Source organism: Solanum stenotomum, chromosome 9, assembly GCF_019186545.1.
Source record: "Solanum stenotomum isolate F172 chromosome 9, ASM1918654v1, whole genome shotgun sequence".
Taxonomy (NCBI): Eukaryota; Viridiplantae; Streptophyta; class Magnoliopsida; order Solanales; family Solanaceae; genus Solanum; species Solanum stenotomum.
The window spans coordinates 46,494,166-46,512,353 of NC_064290.1; the positions used below are offsets into that span (position 1 = coordinate 46,494,166).

At 31.6% G+C, this 18,188-nt stretch overlaps 1 protein-coding gene across 1 annotated transcript in view; it reads right to left on the reverse strand.

The window, feature by feature from the left end:
• Window positions 1-4,982: 4,982 nt before the first annotated feature.
• LOC125877895 (uncharacterized) overlaps window positions 4,983-18,188 on the reverse strand; it is a gene marked incomplete at its 3' end in the record, with an annotated part of 211,228 nt that continues 198,022 nt past the window's right edge. The window contains exon 12 of the mRNA XM_049559186.1: window positions 4,983-4,986. Within this exon, the coding sequence (XP_049415143.1) occupies window positions 4,983-4,986 (4 nt within the window). The remainder of the gene's footprint in view (window positions 4,987-18,188) is intronic.

Sequence of the window (18,188 nt, forward strand, 5' to 3'; positions counted from 1 at the left end):
GAAGGACATTAAAGTTTGAAGTAGATGATTGGGTATAGTTGAAAGTTTCACCCATGAAGGGGGTTATGAGGTTTGGTAAGAAGGGGAAGCTTAGTCCCCGGTATATTGGACCTTACCGTATAGCCAAGAGGAATGGCAATGTTGCTTATGAGTTGGAGCTACCACAGGAATTAGCAACGGTTCATCCAGTATTTCACATCTCCATGTTGAATAAGTGCATAGGCGATCCTTCATTGATCCTACCAACTGAAAGTATTAGAATCAAGGATAACTTATCTTATGAGGAGATTCCTGTTCAGATTTTAGATCGTCAAGTTCGTAGGTTGAGAACAAAAGAGGTAGTATCAGTCAAGGTCCTTTGGAGGAACCAACTTGTTGAAGAAGCTACTTGGGAAGCCGAAGAGGACATGAAGAAAAGATATCCACATCTCTTTGAATCTGGAGGAAATGCAGATCAAGGTACTAATTTCCTTCTTAGTGTTTTTTAAATTATAGTGAGCATGTTGTTGTTGTTGTTTGCATGGTTGCTTGTTTGGTGTTTGCGTTTGATGTTACACCCTTAGCCTAGTAAGAGTAATCTCATTCGAGGACGAATGTTCCCAAGGAGGAGATATTGTAACATCTTGCAATTTGAAATAACTATGAAGAAGCTTGAAATTGGAAATAGTCATTTTTGGAAAGAATTCAAAAATCTGGAAATTTAGTTATGGAAAAAAATAAGTTTTTGGTCAACTTCACACAGTCATAACTCCTAGGTCAGGATGAGTTAGGTGTATTTCCAGTTATGTTTGGAAAGCCCTTGGAATTATATTTCCAACGCCGTCGAGATTGCTCGATTTCGAGTTTGTATGAGTGAGTTATGCCCTTTGGAAGTTGGGCTATTGGCACAGGGAAGTTAATCCGAATTTTTGCAAGGGTATTTTGGTCTTTTCCCTAACCATTTATTTTGGTTATATTAAGGGTTTAGACTGATTTTAAATCAGTTTTCCCTTTAAAAAGTGAGAGTGAGGGTTTGTGAGTGAAGAGAGAAAGAAGAGGAGAAAGAGAAAATGAAGCAAGGTTCGTCGAGAGCATCGTGGTTTTCGTCGGGGGTGATCCCTATTAAGGTATGTAAGATCATAGTGTTGGGTTGGTTCATTCCCCCACACGCCAAACTTGTTTTAATTCCGAGAAAAAGATTGGTTGTGTTTGTTAAATTCTTGTGGTTGTGTTGAAGTTTCTTGTTGATTTGGTATATGTTTCCGGATGGAATTCCGAGTTGAATCTATTGTATATTAAGGGTTTTAATGATCCCAAGTGTTTAGGGAAAAAAACCTTTGAAGTTAAGAGGGTTTAGAGTTGGAAAATTGAAGGAGAAAAGTCGGGCAACTTACATGAAACAAGTCCGAGTCGCGGACTTGTTCCCCCTGTGAACAAAAATCTGCTTCGCGTCGCGGACAGGACGCAGACTCCACTATTTCAAAATCAATTTCGCCAGCATTTATTTAGGAACATCTCCGCGTCGCGAACTTGTTCCAAGACGATGTTTTCGTAAATTTTCTCAAGTTTAGCTAATCGAAACTATTCATAAACATCAAGAAACCTTTCTTATCACAAATCATGAACCTTGAATCCATAATACAATTCAAGGAAAAGTTAGGATCAAAGTCAAGTAAAGTTAAGAAGCAAGTCAAAGCAAGTTTTTAAAGTTTTTCAAGATTCTTTATTGAACGTTTTAACTTCGTTTTAAGGCTCAAGTTCCAAGCAAAGTATAGAGTTGAGTTTATTTCTCAAAGTTATTAGGGAACTAAGTATTCCCAAAGAAGTTTATGAATGTTTTTACATTTAAGTAAGAAAGGAACTATGTTTTCCAAGAGAGCCTTTGGGCTAAGCTTTGAGTAATTATCTCACACTAAAGAAAAATGTGTTTAAAACACTTATGAGGTAAAGTATATTTTGGGAGTAGTGTTGAGCACCGAATTGGGGACGCGAGTTCATATTAACTCAACTCTCCATAAGAACCATGTAGCCAAACATGGGATTTAACGGGTCATACTTTTTAGATGACCACGTAAGTTAAGCTAGTGGATCCACTAAGTTAAGTAAGGTCATATATCATGGCAAGGTATAGGATGGTCCTTGGGCAACGTGAGGTAAAACGTTGTATCATCACTAGGGCTCATAGTGGTGGTTGTCGGTTAAAGAATCTCCCACTAAAGTTATATTATTTTTATATAAGTAAAGTTGAGTTTGTTATTGCTTTATCATTAACGAACTAAGTTGTTTACACTGTTTTACAAGCTTTATATATTGCATGTGTCTTATTGCTTTATATTGAGTTCAGTTATTCATGAGTCAAACAGAGCCAAGGTAAGTGTTCCTTTGTACTCCTTTCAAGCTTAAGTTATTTAGCTTTCCAACTCGCATACTCGTACATTCAATGTACTAATGCCAGTTGGCCTGCATATTATGATGATGCAGACGCAGGTACCCAGATCAACATCCAGCACACCGTTGATCCAGCTGAGCACTCCAGAGTCAGTGGTGAGCCTCTTTGCATTCCGGAGGACTCTGTTATTTTTTTTCCTAGTTTTTCTTTATTAAGATGTTATGGGGTCTGTCCCAACATCCATCTCAGTGTTATAGAGGCTTCATAGACAGTCAGTCAGTTAGTATTGAGTCTCTCATCTATGTATATATATATAAATATTCTATTTTGAGACATGAGTTGCCTTTTTGGCCAGATTTTATCAGTTAGGTTGTTTTATGACCTTTCATTGCATGGAGTTATTCTGTTGAGTTAAGTTTTCGCTGAGTTAAGTAAGTCAGGCCAAGGGTTCACTTGGGGCCAGCAATGGTCTTCGAGTGCCAGTCCCGCCCAGGGTGTAGGCTCGGGGCATTACAACTATGAGCCTAAGTATTGATACAACGTCTTGCCCATACTGCCAGAACTGTCTTATACTTTACCCTCTTAACTACGTGGATTCACTAGTCTATGCTAAAAAGCACACCTAAGGATTCATCTAAAAGTATGATCATTTACTACCCATGATGGCCACATGGTTTATGGGGGTTGTGAGTTATCTGAACTCTACCCCATATCGGTGCTCAATACTACTCCCAAAATATACTAGCTCATATGTTTAAAACATAACTTTTTTCTTTGGTTTGAGATAATTATTCAAAAACTTAGCTTAAAAGCTCTCTTGGAAATCTCAGTTTCCTTTCTTACTTAAATGTGAAAACATTTTAACTCTTGGGAAAACTTAGTTCCCGAATAATCTTTGAAGAATGAACTTTACTCTTACTCTTTATTGAAAACTAGCTCAAAGGCTCTTTTGAAAATCTCAGTTTCCTTTCTTGTTTAAATGTGAAAACATTTACTCTTTGGGAATACATAGTCCCGGTGTACTCTTTTGAAGAAATGCACTTCAAACTTTACTCTTTACTCAACTCAAAACTCAAGTCGTAAAACAAAGTTAAAACATTTGTAAAAGACTTTTGGAAAACTTTATGAACTTGTCTTAACTTGACTCTTGACTTCTCTTGACTTAACTCTTAACTTCTCTTGACTTGACTCTTAACTTCTTTTGACTTGACTGTTCACTTCTCTTGACTTGACTCTTAACTTTCCTTGAATTGAATTATGGATTCAAGTTTGTGATAGGAAAGATCTCATGATGTTTAGGAATGATTTTAGATAGCAAAACATCAGAAAAGATAAAGAAAAATCACTATATGAGGATGGGTCCGTGACGCGGAGGTGTATTTAAATTTTGGTCGCGAAAATACTTTTTGAGGCAGAGAGGTCTGTGTCCTCGCCATGACGCGAAGGGAAAAATTACACTTCTGAGGAACAGGTCTGCGACGCGGACCTGGTACCCAGTTTATGCCCGACTTGTTCCTTCTTTATTTTCTAACGCCAATTCACCTAAACTCGGTTCTTTTTCTCAAATTTCCTTTAGATTCAGATACCCAGTATGTATACACAAGAATATAACTCAAACAAATCAAGGAAATAATATTTTATCCTCAAGGAACTCCTCAATCTCAACCTAACTCAAGAACGAAAGCCAATTTCAAGAACACCATTCAATATTCATCAACTTTCAACTTTCTAGAATAAACTTCGCTGAAATAAATATGCTTGGCGCGTGGGTGAACGAACCCAACGCTATGAAAGACTCACATACCTCGTAGGGATTAACCCTTGGCGAAATCCACAAGCAATTCTCCACGAAATCGACGAATCCTTGCTTCTTCTCCTCTTTTCTCCTCTTCTTTTCTCTTCTCTCAAACCCTAAATCTTTTGTGAAAGCGTAAACTGACCAAGTTTAGTTTAGACCCTAAGTAATTACCAAAAAATGAATTAATTTAATTGGGTATGGTAAACACCAAAATACCCTTCCAAAATCCGATTTAGATTTTCCTTATTTGAACAACCCAACTTCAAATGGGCATATCTCACTCATACAAACTCAGAATCGCGCAAACTCGGCGGCGTTGAAAATATAATTCCAAGATCTTTCCTACGGTATCTAGAAGAACACCTAACTCATCTTGAGATAGGATTTATGGTCATTTGAAGTTGACCAAAAACCCAAACTTAACATAACTTAACAAATTTTCAGATTTTTCATTCTTTTCTAAAATGACTATTTCCAATTCTAACTCTTTCTAGTTCTTTAAATTAGTGAGAAGTTACAACATATTTATATATTATGCCATTATTATATGCTAATTTGGGAATGAAATGAGAACCATCTAGTCTAAATAAAGACTAAAATAATAAAAGCACAATTTTTATACCATCTTAAAACAACAAATAAGAATAATCAGACATGATTTATACTCTCCCTCTCCTCATTTTTACTTGTCACAGGTTCACCTGAAATACCCATTAAAAAAATAATTAATGATATATGTATTGTCTTGAAAAATAATTTGAAAAATAAGTATTTTATGCTGAGGGTAAAACATAGAAAAAAAATAATTGTGTTTTCTTGATATGTCAAAAGTGAGAAATAAAAAATATTATTTTAGGGATAAGTGACAAGTAAAACTGAACGGATGAGTGTTTACTAAAGCTGAAATAGAAAGCACGAAAGACAAGAAACAAAGGATTAACAAATAGTGGCATGGATGAGCCTTTTTTGAAACGGTAATGATATACATGAGTCAAACTTTTAACTGATGACGTAAATAAACCTTTTGTCAAAGTTCAATAACATATGTAAGCCTTTTCCCATAAAAAAGAATAAGACCAAAGTGTTGTAAATGGGAAAAGATAGAGCGAGAGTTCTAGATAAGAAAAGAATTAAAGAATCTTAGCTTTAACAAGATTAAGATGATTACGAAGACATACTAATTACTTTTGAAATGAACTACTAATTAATATACTTTATTAAAAACACTATTTCTTGAAATAGTTTTCTAAATATTCATAAATAATAATCTATATATTATAAACATATAGAAATATATACCTTACTTATTTTATTAAAAAATGAAAAAATTACCTAAAGATGACTTGAAAGTATTTTTGGATTTTATAAAAATAATTATTCCAATTTTTGTGAAATTGAAAAAAACAATAATTAATTAACACTATAGAGGATCAAAATTGAATATCAACGTCTATATAAAAAAAAATACACAAAGTATATTATACCTAGTTCATGAACAAACTAAAGTTAAATTTACCTCAAATCACAAGCAAGTTTGCCTTATTACATGTCAAGATTATCAAGAGTTTTAATAAATAATACAGCATACTTGCTACTTTATGCTATTCATCGGCACCTTACTTGGAATATTTTTAATTTTATAATTCAATATAAGTAACAATAATTGAAGAAAAATCTTAAATCAATTTTAATAAAAAAAAAATTCCTAAACCAAAGTGAATTTTGAGCCCAGACAAAGAAAATGTATTCCGTAGCAAATTTTTAATTGACATGACAAATTTTTCATTACATGAAATTCTGAAATTGGAAGTCAAATTAAAATATTTATTAGATATTAATTCATGAATTGGTCATTTTCCTTTTGGTGTCTTTTTTTCTATTCAATTTTCTTTAGCTTTCGCTTTTGGGTTTCATTTTTTTAATTATAAAATAATTTTTTTTCTTTGGAATCGAATTTCAGAAACATTTTGCGTAACAATAATTCATCGGAATCTAGAACAGAGATATCTATCACTCGAGATATCACTAAACACATAAACTAGCCGATTACATACAATTAGATATCAGATTATGGCTGACAATTACTACTCGAAATCCTAAGTATTGTATTCGCTAACAATAATTACAAAAATTATTCGTCCAAATCGAGAAAAGTGAGAAATTGGAATATACTTGTTCATTGATGTCACTGGTGAGACTGGTCTTCATGGAATGACGTGCTTGTTCGGACGTAATTCCTTTCGATTCCATCTTAAAAGGAATTGACCTGCTCTCCTTCCCGAATGACGAGCTAAAGTTGAAGCTTCATAAGCAGAGGAGGGCCTCAAATTTTAGTTATTATTTATTTATTTTTAAAGTCTATTCTTTTAGTAGAATTGTTAGCATATTTAAAATTATTTTTTGAGATGCAAGGTTAGTTGTTTTTTTTTTAAATGAAAAAAAATATTCTTTCTGTAAATAATACTTCATCCTTTTTAATTTTTATCCCTATTTTGACTTGACATAACATTTAAAAAAGTAAAAATTATTTTTAATGTCTGAACTAAATTAGATATATATTTTAATCTTGTGATTTTAAACATGTTAGGTGGAAAGTTAAAATTTAAAATTGACAAAAAAGAAAGAAACATTTTTTAATGTTTCAAAACAAACTAAAAAAAGTAAGACAAATAAATTGAAGGATACAATTTTTTTTTTTCTTTTTCAAAAGAACCTATACTAATTCTATTATTACTTAAAAATGGATCCTCAAAAGAACTATGGTGGTGATGAAAATGATTCTAGCAGGAATTAAAAGATTCTCTATGAATACAAGTTTGAGTTAGACATGCAAAAGCGAAGGGAATATATACTATTTTGTTACCAACAATTGTTAGTTTTGATGAATTTGGAAATTCTTCAATACTCGAACATAGTACTATTTTGTAAAGTTTTATATTTCAGTTTGAATGTTTCTAAATGAGCTCACAAATGATTTCGAGTTACGACTTTTTTTATTTGAGTTTACAGTAATTGAATAAATATTAGTACTTCAAATTTTAATTAATTCCCATTGTAGAACTAGATCAACTCTATGTTTTTGAAGTATCTCATTCATTTGTATTTAACGCCCTTAAAAGAGATGCTACTGGAACTACATTGTTTAGATCAAGAAAAAAAAGAAGAAGGTTGATGATTCTTTGGGGAGGGGAGCCTTCATTAGGAAATGGTAGATCAGCTAGACAAAGAAATATTGATATGATGAAATTTTTAATATCTCTCATTTTTAGTAAGTGCATACTACTTATGATTATGACTGCGTACACAACATGTTCACCAAATCCCACTTGTGGAATTACAATTATTATTGTTGTTGATTGATAACTTAATCATGTTACAGGTCGTTCGGAAGGAAATACTGAAGGGATGTAAAATCGTCTTCACTGGTGTAATTCCCATACAATGCCAACCAGAAAATCACCACTATTGAAGACCTATGGCATGATTTCAACTTTGGAGTTGTTTTAGCCCTTCACAAATTTAATGAATGGACTATGAAGAGGTTAGTTAAGCTATTCGAATTTTAGATTGGTTCTTGCTTGCCTTCTCCATCATAGTGCATTAGTGAGTAGACTTTTTTATACATAACTGATTATCTTTAGACAACATTGTTTTTTATTTTCACTTTTCATTGTACACTATAACTATTTGTTTATATAGTGTGTGAAGTCCGACTAATAAAAAATGTATATGAATTAAATTAAAGAAAATGGTTGTTCACTTAAGGAACAAATGTTGTAATGGATTAACTTACTTGTGGGAACCTTTTGACCGCCCAATGACCTATAATACTAGAATTCCTGTTAGATGATGGCTTAGGGGAAACCTTTTTTTATAGTGTACAGAACTAGGATGCTAAGGCCTTCGTCAACTCTGATTAGTCTTTCAAGTGTCTTTGTTTGTACCCATGGAAGTGTAGCATTGAGGTGAGAAGTGAGCTAGCTAAACGGGGTCCTTTCAGAACTGCTTTTTTTTAACCGAGATTCAAGTTCATAATGTTGGTTGAGCATAGAAGCTAATAGACCTTTCGACTTAGAATTAGTCAATTTCTATTTTCCAATGCGACAAGAAGGGATATGACTTATCGGTAGAGTGTCATTGATCCGACTCTGATTTATTTCACGAGTCAGGTCTCAACTACCTGCGCCACGAAAAAGAACAAAAAAGTATCCGACTACTTTATGCACACACTTCCCTATACTTCTCCTAAGTGACATCATAATACAGTTTTGAGTGTGTTTTTGAGCCAAAAGGTTGATGTTAGGAATATTTGTGGGCTAAAAGATAGATGACTGATAGTTTTATACTAATTCAACAGTTCAGGGACATTTTAAGCCCTTCTCCGTTTGACAAATGACACCAAATTATGCCTCTAGAAAAGTGGATAGGACTTGTCATTTGTAACCCAATTGAATGGATTAGTTCAATATAATTGAACCTTCAATTAAATCCATATTTATTGGACTTGAATCATTAGTTATATTGACACGCAATATTTATTGAAACTAGTATATCTTGACTATAAGTCAAAATATTTAGGATTTAAATTTAACTAAGTTTTGCCTTCCAGAGTACTATAAAACATAAAAAAGATGCTACATAGTCTAAACGAACATAAAACATTAAAAAGATAGAGTACTACATGGTCTAAAAAACAGAATGAAAGATGCAATTTCCTTTGTCTCCATAAAACGCCTCAGACTGCATTGGATCATGTTGAAGAATCATCAGGAAAACTTGTTATATCTGGAAATTGAGCACTCGATGTTGCCTGCATATAAATATATAACACAAATATTTTGATTTAAAAACTTATATTGAATTCAGTTAATATAAATAACCAAACACATAATAAATATAACATCAAATTTTATATCAAGATTAATATTCTAATTACAACCCCTAATACTACTATCAATCTACAATATAAAAAAGTCATTTTTCAAAAAAATAATTTGTTTTTTAAGAACTCCCATCATGACAAAGATAGATAAATAAATAGTAGCATTGCAACGTACATAAGTAAAGTTAAGATAGAAGCACTGACCATATCATCAGAGTAAACTTGATCAAACAAACTGTCATGTTCATTGGGTAGGTCAAAACTTGGAGGTTCATTATTCTGAAAGAGGAAATCCAGATTATCGAAATCAAAATAAGCATCACAATCCATCATCTCACTTGACTCATTTCCTTGAGTATCACTCACATGTGATGTTGTGACAATATGTTGAGCCATGTTTTGTTCACCAATATGTTGCTGAAAATCATTATTTGCTACTCCCAATCCATCAATTGTCGGATTTGCAATATTTGTGTCTGGCACTGTTGCTACATCCAAGGCATAGTCATTTTGAGTATGATGAATCCCATTGTTAAACTCTAGCCCAGGTGTATAATCAATAGTTGATCCACCTTGGAACTCACCAATATGTTGTTGAAAATTAGTATTTGCTACTCCCAATTCATTAATTGTCAAATTTGCAATATTTGTATCTGGCACTGTTGCTACATCCAAGGCATAGTCATTTTGCGCAGGATGAATCCCATTGTTAAACCCTAGCCCGGGTGTATAATCAATATTTGATCCACCTTGCAATCCCAATAACTCAGATAACAATGGGGTATCGAATGGGTTGAGGTACTGGGGATCAACTTGATCATGTTGTGGGTGATAGACGACCTCCTGCAAACTTGAACTCTCTCCATTGTTTGATAGAAATGGAGTTTCTGGGCTTCTTTGGGGGGTTTCTTCTTGTTGTAGATTTGTAACATTCATTTTAAGATGAGATGTCGTCTCAATTATTCCAAGGCTACTTGACATTCCTAATTGACCTGATGAATGACAAGTAGATTTTCTCTTCCTTGGAGCTTTCCAGGTATTGTTACGACATTTCTGTAAGGTGTTAGAAGAAAAAAAATGACTTTTTTTTCCATAAAAACGTCTTATTGATTTTTCCTTTTACCAAATACACACAAATATTACATACAAAATTCACCACTTAGAAAATTTAAGGAAATTTGAGAAATGTACCTGCAAGTGACTAGCTACCTGATACCTAGTAAGACCAGGTACGTTCATCGCCTCAAGAATATCACTTGGAAAACATCCTACAAAACAATTCATAACAATGAAAATTCACTTTAACTTAACATATATCCCAAGTATTAATTCCAAGTAAGTTGACCACGACTATAAGTATGAAGTAATAAATAATTGTGAAGTAAACTTACTGCCATCATTGAGTTTGTTTACAGCTTCTTGAAATTTGTCATGAAGATCCACAGTCCATATGATGCGAGTCTTTCGTCGAAGAATAACCTTAGTAGCACTGCTTTGACTCTTTGCCTCTTTAGTCAGTTTTCTACCTTTCTTTCTCCTCAATTTGCTCTTTTCATCAGATACAACATCATTTGTGGTCTCATGGAAATCATTGTCTTGCTCATCTATATTAATAGGCACATTATTTTCCTCTACATGTTGTTCTTCATTATCTCCAACAATATTAATGTTGTCAATGACATCAATAGACTTTCCCTCTTGTATATTCTTTTGCAATACAAGTTGCCACAAGTACTTTACAAATCCTTGGTGAAGTGGCTTTTGCATGTAAAAATAAGCACCACTTTCAAAAGCTTTCTTTGCTGAGCGTACATCGTATTTATTACAAATACCTGCATTGTTATTTTAAAAAAGCTAGCAATGAAAATTAAATTATATTGTAAACATTATGTAAGGGTTAATTTGGTTTTTATCTATTATAACAATATATATTCTTACAAAAGCAGATATTATCTTATCACTAAAAGTAAGAGTTAGCATAATAGATAATTTATGACTCTAAATAACAAATTAAAATTCATAGCTAATCCTTCCTGATGACATATTACCAACAAAATCTATTTAGCTAAGGGTTATTTAGAGATGATAAATTAAAGACATATTTGATAATTAACTTTTTTAATAAGTATATTAAATGTCATAAATGAAGAGTAAAATTAAATACTTACAAATTGAAACTATATCCAAGGCTACAGCTTGATCCAAAAGCTGAAATGAAAGCAAGCCGGCTGAATTCATATTGATAATCATTACATCAATTTTTTCCTTTCCTTTGGAGAGCATTGACATTCCTTGTGATGCCATATCAACTGTTCTAACTGTATCAATGCATTTTAAAGATCAATGAAAAGAACACGAAAATAAATTATATACAAAAATTTATTTATTTCTCATAAGAAAATTTAACTATAAAATAACTAATAAAATTCTAGATACATGTAGTTAAAAGAATGAAATAACAATAGTATATTGAAAAATAGTAAAACTTCTTTATATATATATTTTTTTGTCTATATCCCATAAAAGACAAAAAGCTTTTTATCCCAAAGTCAATAATAGTAATAGCTAGATTGACTCTAATCTGTTTCTTTCTTTCTCTTTCTTTTCATTGTCCTAATCTTTTGCTGTTACTATCTAAATAATTTATTTCTTTAAATTATAAATAAATTTGTAAAAATCACAGATATAAGCCTTAATTAAAATTTACATTTGAAGAATTTAATTGATTTTCTCCTTCCACTCTTTGTTGCTCTAGATCAATTAATAAAAAATATTTTTTTTCTCTTTTTCTACAAAAAAAAAAATCAAGAGTTAAACACACATCTAAGTTTATTAAGTAGGTAAAATGATCAATATAAATTATGCCTCCTCTAGGATATCAGATGAAATTGAAATGACAAAAAAATTAATATAAACTACCATATCCGTTAAAAATAATATAGATCTCTATAGAGAAAACTAATCAAGTATGTGACAAGCTTATAAAAAATCTAAAAAAAAAAATCATTTATCATCTAGTAAAAAAAACATAAACAAGTTTTAATTAAGTTATCGTTCTAAATTTTACTTATTGAGTTCAATATATCTTAATAATTTTAAAAAATTAAAAGTGAAAGTATTTTTTGTCTACATCCTAACAAAGACAAGAAGTTTTTATGTCAAAGTCAACAACAATAATAATAATAATAATTGACTCTCATCAGTTTCTTTCTTTCCCTTTCTTCACATTGTTTTTATTGTGTGCCTTCACTATCTGAATAATTTATTTCTCTAAAATATAAACAAATTTATAAAAATTAAAGATCTAAGCCCTAATAAAAATTTGTATCTGAAGAACTTAATAGATTTCTCCTCCAACTCTTTGTTGCTCTAGATCAATTGACAAAGAACATTTTCTTCTCTTTTTCTACAAAAAGATCAAGAGTAAAACACATATATGTAAGTTGATTAAGTAGATAAAAAGATCTGTATAGATTATGTCTCTTCAAGGATATCTGATAAAATTGAAATTAAATGATAAGAAAATTAATATAAACTACCACCTTCACTAAAAATTATATAGATGTCTACAGAAAAAACTAATCGGGTGTAACAATTATAAAATAAATTACAAAAAGTCATTTAGTAACTAGTAAAAAAAATATAAACAAGTAAAGAAACAGTGTTATGACAATCAGAAAAACAAATTCAAGATCTAAAAAATTAATGAGATCTAAAAGGCTACTGATACAAAATAAGATAAAAAATAAGATAACAAGTATCATATCAATAAAATCTATTATGAAAATAAAACATATCACACAAAATTAAGTTCTATATGTATTTTTTGGAGTAGTGCATATTTACCTTTATATTCGTGAGACTCGAGTAAATAAATCATCTCACTGACAAATTTTTTATCATCATCAATCAACAACACAGAAACTTCATTTATCATTTTATGATAAAAATCGGCCATTGAATTCTCTATCATTGAAAATTTTGTTCTGTAAAAATAATAATTAAAAAAAAAAAAAAGCGTTACTTTAAAGGATGAGATTCAAGAAATAAAAAGAACGAAGACCATTTTTATATGTCTAATGTACTTTTTCAGTTGAAAAAGCTCTAATTTGGATTGGTTTCTTTCTTTGAGACATGTATATATAGCATCCTCCCCAAGTTAGTATGCATATTAGTGTAACAATATCAATAATTATGTTGACCATTTTTTTTGTTTTTTGAGTCAAGACAAAAGTATAGTTTTGTCTCTTTATTTTTATTTTTATTTTTTCTTTTCTTTTTAGGGACTTAATATGAAACAAAATATTTTTTTTGATAAAATCATTTTTCAGTGTTTAGTTACTTAAAAATATGTTCTAAAAATATTATAAATTATAAGAAAAAAGGACATCTGTCACTTTTTAAGGAATCTAATAGGAGTGAGTTATTTTTCTTTAAATAATATTTTAATTCTTCATTTTAATTATTTCAATCGGTACTTATGTATATTAAATGTTCAAAAACATCATAAAATCATTATTTCTCTGTCATATCTTTCACATTGTATTATTAATTACGAATGACATTTTTAAAGTCATTAAAAAAAGGTTAAATATTTTTTTTATTCTCTTATATCAAACACAACCTTAGTGATTTTTTAATAACATATATCTAATAAATAATATAAAACCTCAAAAAATCTGAATTTATAATTATTCTACTTGTTACCATTCATTGGTCCATTTACCAATATTCGGACATTTAAAATTACTTTTTCTAATTTTATTCTATATTCTTCCTTTTTATTCAATTGAAATTCTGATATATATATATATTTGTAGATATGGAGAAAATTCTATTAGGAGCATCACCCTCGAATGGACTCCGCATTGTATAATTTGTATTTAATCGGAGCTCCAATGATAACTCTTAACACAGGATCAAGTGGGAAACCAAAAAAAAATGAAAACTAAACAAAAAATGGAGAACGGTTGGGTGAAAATAAGACCAAAATTAATGCAATTCAATCTTTAAAATGTTACATTTAAAACAACCCACACTATTCATGTTTAATACAGACAGAAAAAAAATATTCAAATTTATCAGTTACACTTTTGTTTTAGTTTTGACTCTCTTCACATTGGAATCCCATCGTCAAATGTCATTAATTTCAATGGCAAATAAAAATTAATGATATTGCCACATGTTTTTTATTTTTAATAATAATAATAATTTTTTTTTATTTAAAGTTGATTTAAAGTAAATATCATATTTTTAATTAATTATGTTTTTTCTAGTAAGTGTGTGTAATCATACAAATATATTTGTACTTGTATTGTAAATTACATGTATTTGAAAAAATAATCAACTCATAAAGAAAAATTAATACGAAAGTTCTTTCACTTATAATGACATATACTTAATAAGGTTGTAATTAAGTCATTGTACTTTATTTTACTTACGGAAAAGAGTCATATTTGTCCTTCTACTCTTAGAAAAGGGTCATATTTATCCTTCGTCATATTTTTTTGATATACTTTTTTGAATAACAGCCACAGGTATACCTTACGTGATTAAAATTCAATTTTTGTTTCTAAAAAACTACCATCATGACAAATGTAGATAAATAAATAGTAGCATAGCAACATAAATAAAGTTTAGATAGAAGCAGTACTGACCATATCATCAGAGTAAACTTGATCAAACAAACTGTCACGTTCATTGGGTAGGTCAAAACTTGGAGGTTCATAATTCAGAAAGAGAAAATCCAGAATATCGAAATCAAAATAAGCATCACAATCCATCATCTCACTTGACTCACTTCCTTGAGTACTCACATGTGATGTTGTGACAATATTGTTGGCCGGTTGAGCATGATGAATCCCATATTGTTAAGCTCTATCCCGGGTGTATAATCCGCGCTCCCATTATTTGATCCTTGCAACTCACTAATATGTTGCTGAAAATCAATATTTGCTACTCCCATTTCATTAATTGTCGGATTTGCAATATTTGTATCTGGCACAGTTGCATATGTTACTACATCCAAGGCATAGTCATTTTGAGCAGGATGAATCCCATTGTTAAACCCTAGCTCAGGTCTATAATCTGTGCACCCAATATTTGATCCTTGCAATCCCCATAATTCGGATAAAGGTTCCTGTTGTCGTTGTAGCTAGGACAGGGACGGGGGCGGGGACTGGGGGACGGGACGGGACAGGGGATGCCTTGACCGGGATTTTGGGGGGATCGGGATTGGGGGGATAAAAATTTGTCACATCGCGTCCCACTATATATACGGGATGTGACAGGGTTTGGCAAGACGGGACGTGAGATTTTTTTATTTTTTTTTATATGTTTATTTATTTGTATTGAAATTATATGTTATTGAATAACATTTTTAGTTTATTTAGTTTTCAATAACATTTTTAGCTAATAAAAAATGCTTAAGTTTTCAAATTTCAAATTTCAAGTTTCAAGTTTCAAATTTCAAATTTGAGAAGTTCAAATTTGTATTTTAAATATTTTAAAAGAATTTAACTTGAAATTTCAAATGTCAAATTTCATTTTCTAAATTAAGTATTTTAAAGTTAGTATTTTAAAATTAAAATTAAAATGCAAGACAATAGTTATATAAAAAACACTTGAATAAAGCCTTCAAATTTATTCAATAAAATCCAATTGCAACTTAGAACTTAGAAGTTACAATTTACAAATATTAGTGGAGTAACTAATCTACGCAGCCACCTTCTAGGAAGGGTTCTGTTTCAATAAGTTCTCATATGTAAAACTAATATTTGTTACAAATATTAGATGAGTAACTAATTTATGCAGCCACCTTCTAGGAAGGGTTCTGTTTCAATTAGTTTTTGGATGTAATCTAATATTTGTATTCTCCTTTAAAATTAAATTCTAATTGTCGCATCATATCGACGGTAACATCGTCCAGTGTTGGCAAACTTGCTAGAAACTCTTGTGACTCTAATTCATCATCACTAGATCCAATTACCACATTAATCCAAGCTTCTTGTTTGGAACTTAACCTTGACAAATTATAATTCCTCCTCTCGGCGTTGACCCAGTCTCTAAATAAAACTGATGTTTCCAAACTTTCTTCCGCCAATGAATGTCTATGATCGCCAAGTTGAAACCTTGCCACACTAAAAGCANGTTTGAATTATAGGTATGTTTTTGAATTAATTAGTTTGATTAGGTTAATTATTTTATTTTGTTAAATTTAAGAAGCTTGTTAATTAATATTGTTTAAATTCATCTCATTTAGATTTTAGCCGATTTCGCAAGATAAACTCAATTTGGTCGATAAGTTGGCTAAGTTTGTAATTCATTTGTCCAAATCTTAATGTCAAATCTAGCCTTTTATTAAACCATCTTAGATGATCAATTTTTGGGCCTACCTAGAAATTTTCCAGCAGCCCAAATCAACTCTCAGCCCACTCCCTTTTCCCTTTAACCCGACCCAGCCCATTCTCTCATACCCAATGCCCAGCCCATCTTTAATTCCCAATTCCCAGCAATCCAAACATATATGTACAGCAATCCCAAATACAGCAGCAATACAACATCAACAGTAGCCGAATGCCTCACCCCTGCGTTTTTCTCTTCTTCTCCGTGTGAACCAGACAGCAGCAGGACGTGTTTTCTTCTCCCTCACGCGTCAACAAACATCAGCTCCCACACCCTGCTCTGCAACAACCGCCCATTGATCTTGTCATCCGGATTTTAGGGGATTTCGGTTGAAATCTTGTACAAGCAGCAGTTCCTCGGCCCTTGGGAAAATTTGAATCGAAGATTGGATGGTAATTCCCATTTCTGCCCTGGCCCTCTTCCAATTTTTCATCCCCCTAAACCCCCCAATTCGACCCCAATACCTCCTCTATAAAAAGCTTGTGTTCCTCCTCAGTGAAAAAAAGAGAAAAAAGGGGGAGAAAAAGCTAGAAGAGAATAGAGTTTGAGAAACATATGTACTCAGGCAAAAAATATATATACAGGAAGAGTTACTAGCTGTAAAAGATAAGCAATACATTTTTTCTACTCACTTCTAACAAGGCCCGTCGGAACCTCGTGTGGTGGTGGAAGCCCCTTCGTTCCAGCTCGTCTCGACCCTTGTTCGCTGCTTACAGAAAGGTAACCTCTTCATCTCTTATATCCCGACTTAATATCCGCGAGATTGTGAAATCTTTGCTTCTGTTTGGGTACTACTGTTCGAGATCAAATTTTGATGCCTTCACTTGTTATTTATCCATTCTGGAAGGGTATCTTAATCTAGTTTCGACATTGATTCAGACGGTTATCAGGCTAAGTTTGTCATCTGTTTGTTTCTAGGTTCAAGTTTGCTCATTTATTATGTTTTTATCTTAAGTAGTCTATGAGTGTCATGAACATGATCCTTTTGATTTTAGTCTAATCCAGTCCAATTCGAACCATGTTCATGAGTCGAGTTCTTGTTCTAGCTTGCTCAGGATGTACTCAATGTCCATGATCTGTAACCTTTGTTTGAATCACATCAAAGTTGATTTTTTTAGCTAAATTTGTTACTGCTCTATATGTTGTGGTCCTCATAGCTGTGTATTGTATAGGTTAGGACTTCCCTGCTTGTCCCTTTTTTTAGTTTACTATAGTTGGTTTTGGTTCTTGTAGTTTCTTTTCAAAGTTGTGGCCTGCTCATATTTGCAATCTCATTAAATCCTCTGAAATTTGGCCTTGTCTAAAGTTTATTTCTTATAAATATGTGTATCTGTAGTATGTATTCCTATCTGTAATGTTTTGCTAAGTTTGAGTAAGACCATCGCTTAAATGGTAGGATTATTACACTAAAAACATGTTGCCTCGACCCTTTGTTCTTCATAATCTGTTAATAAATGCCTCTTTGTCATTAAGTGTTTAGGGCTTTGTATTTAGTTTACATGCTCAATGAATAATTTCCTCGTGTCAAGATGATAATCAAAATATGCGAGAGAAGAGTCTGCTTTTACATGAAAAATGAGTATCTAACGAAAAAAAACCAAGTTTTCTCTCTGCTTTGCATATGAAATTGCAAATAAAAAAAAATGCGAATTTTCTTCACCTAGCTTTATTCTATGCTGACTATTTATTCTTTGTTATGAGATGCTGATTTCCTCTGTTCATTATTTGGAAAATCA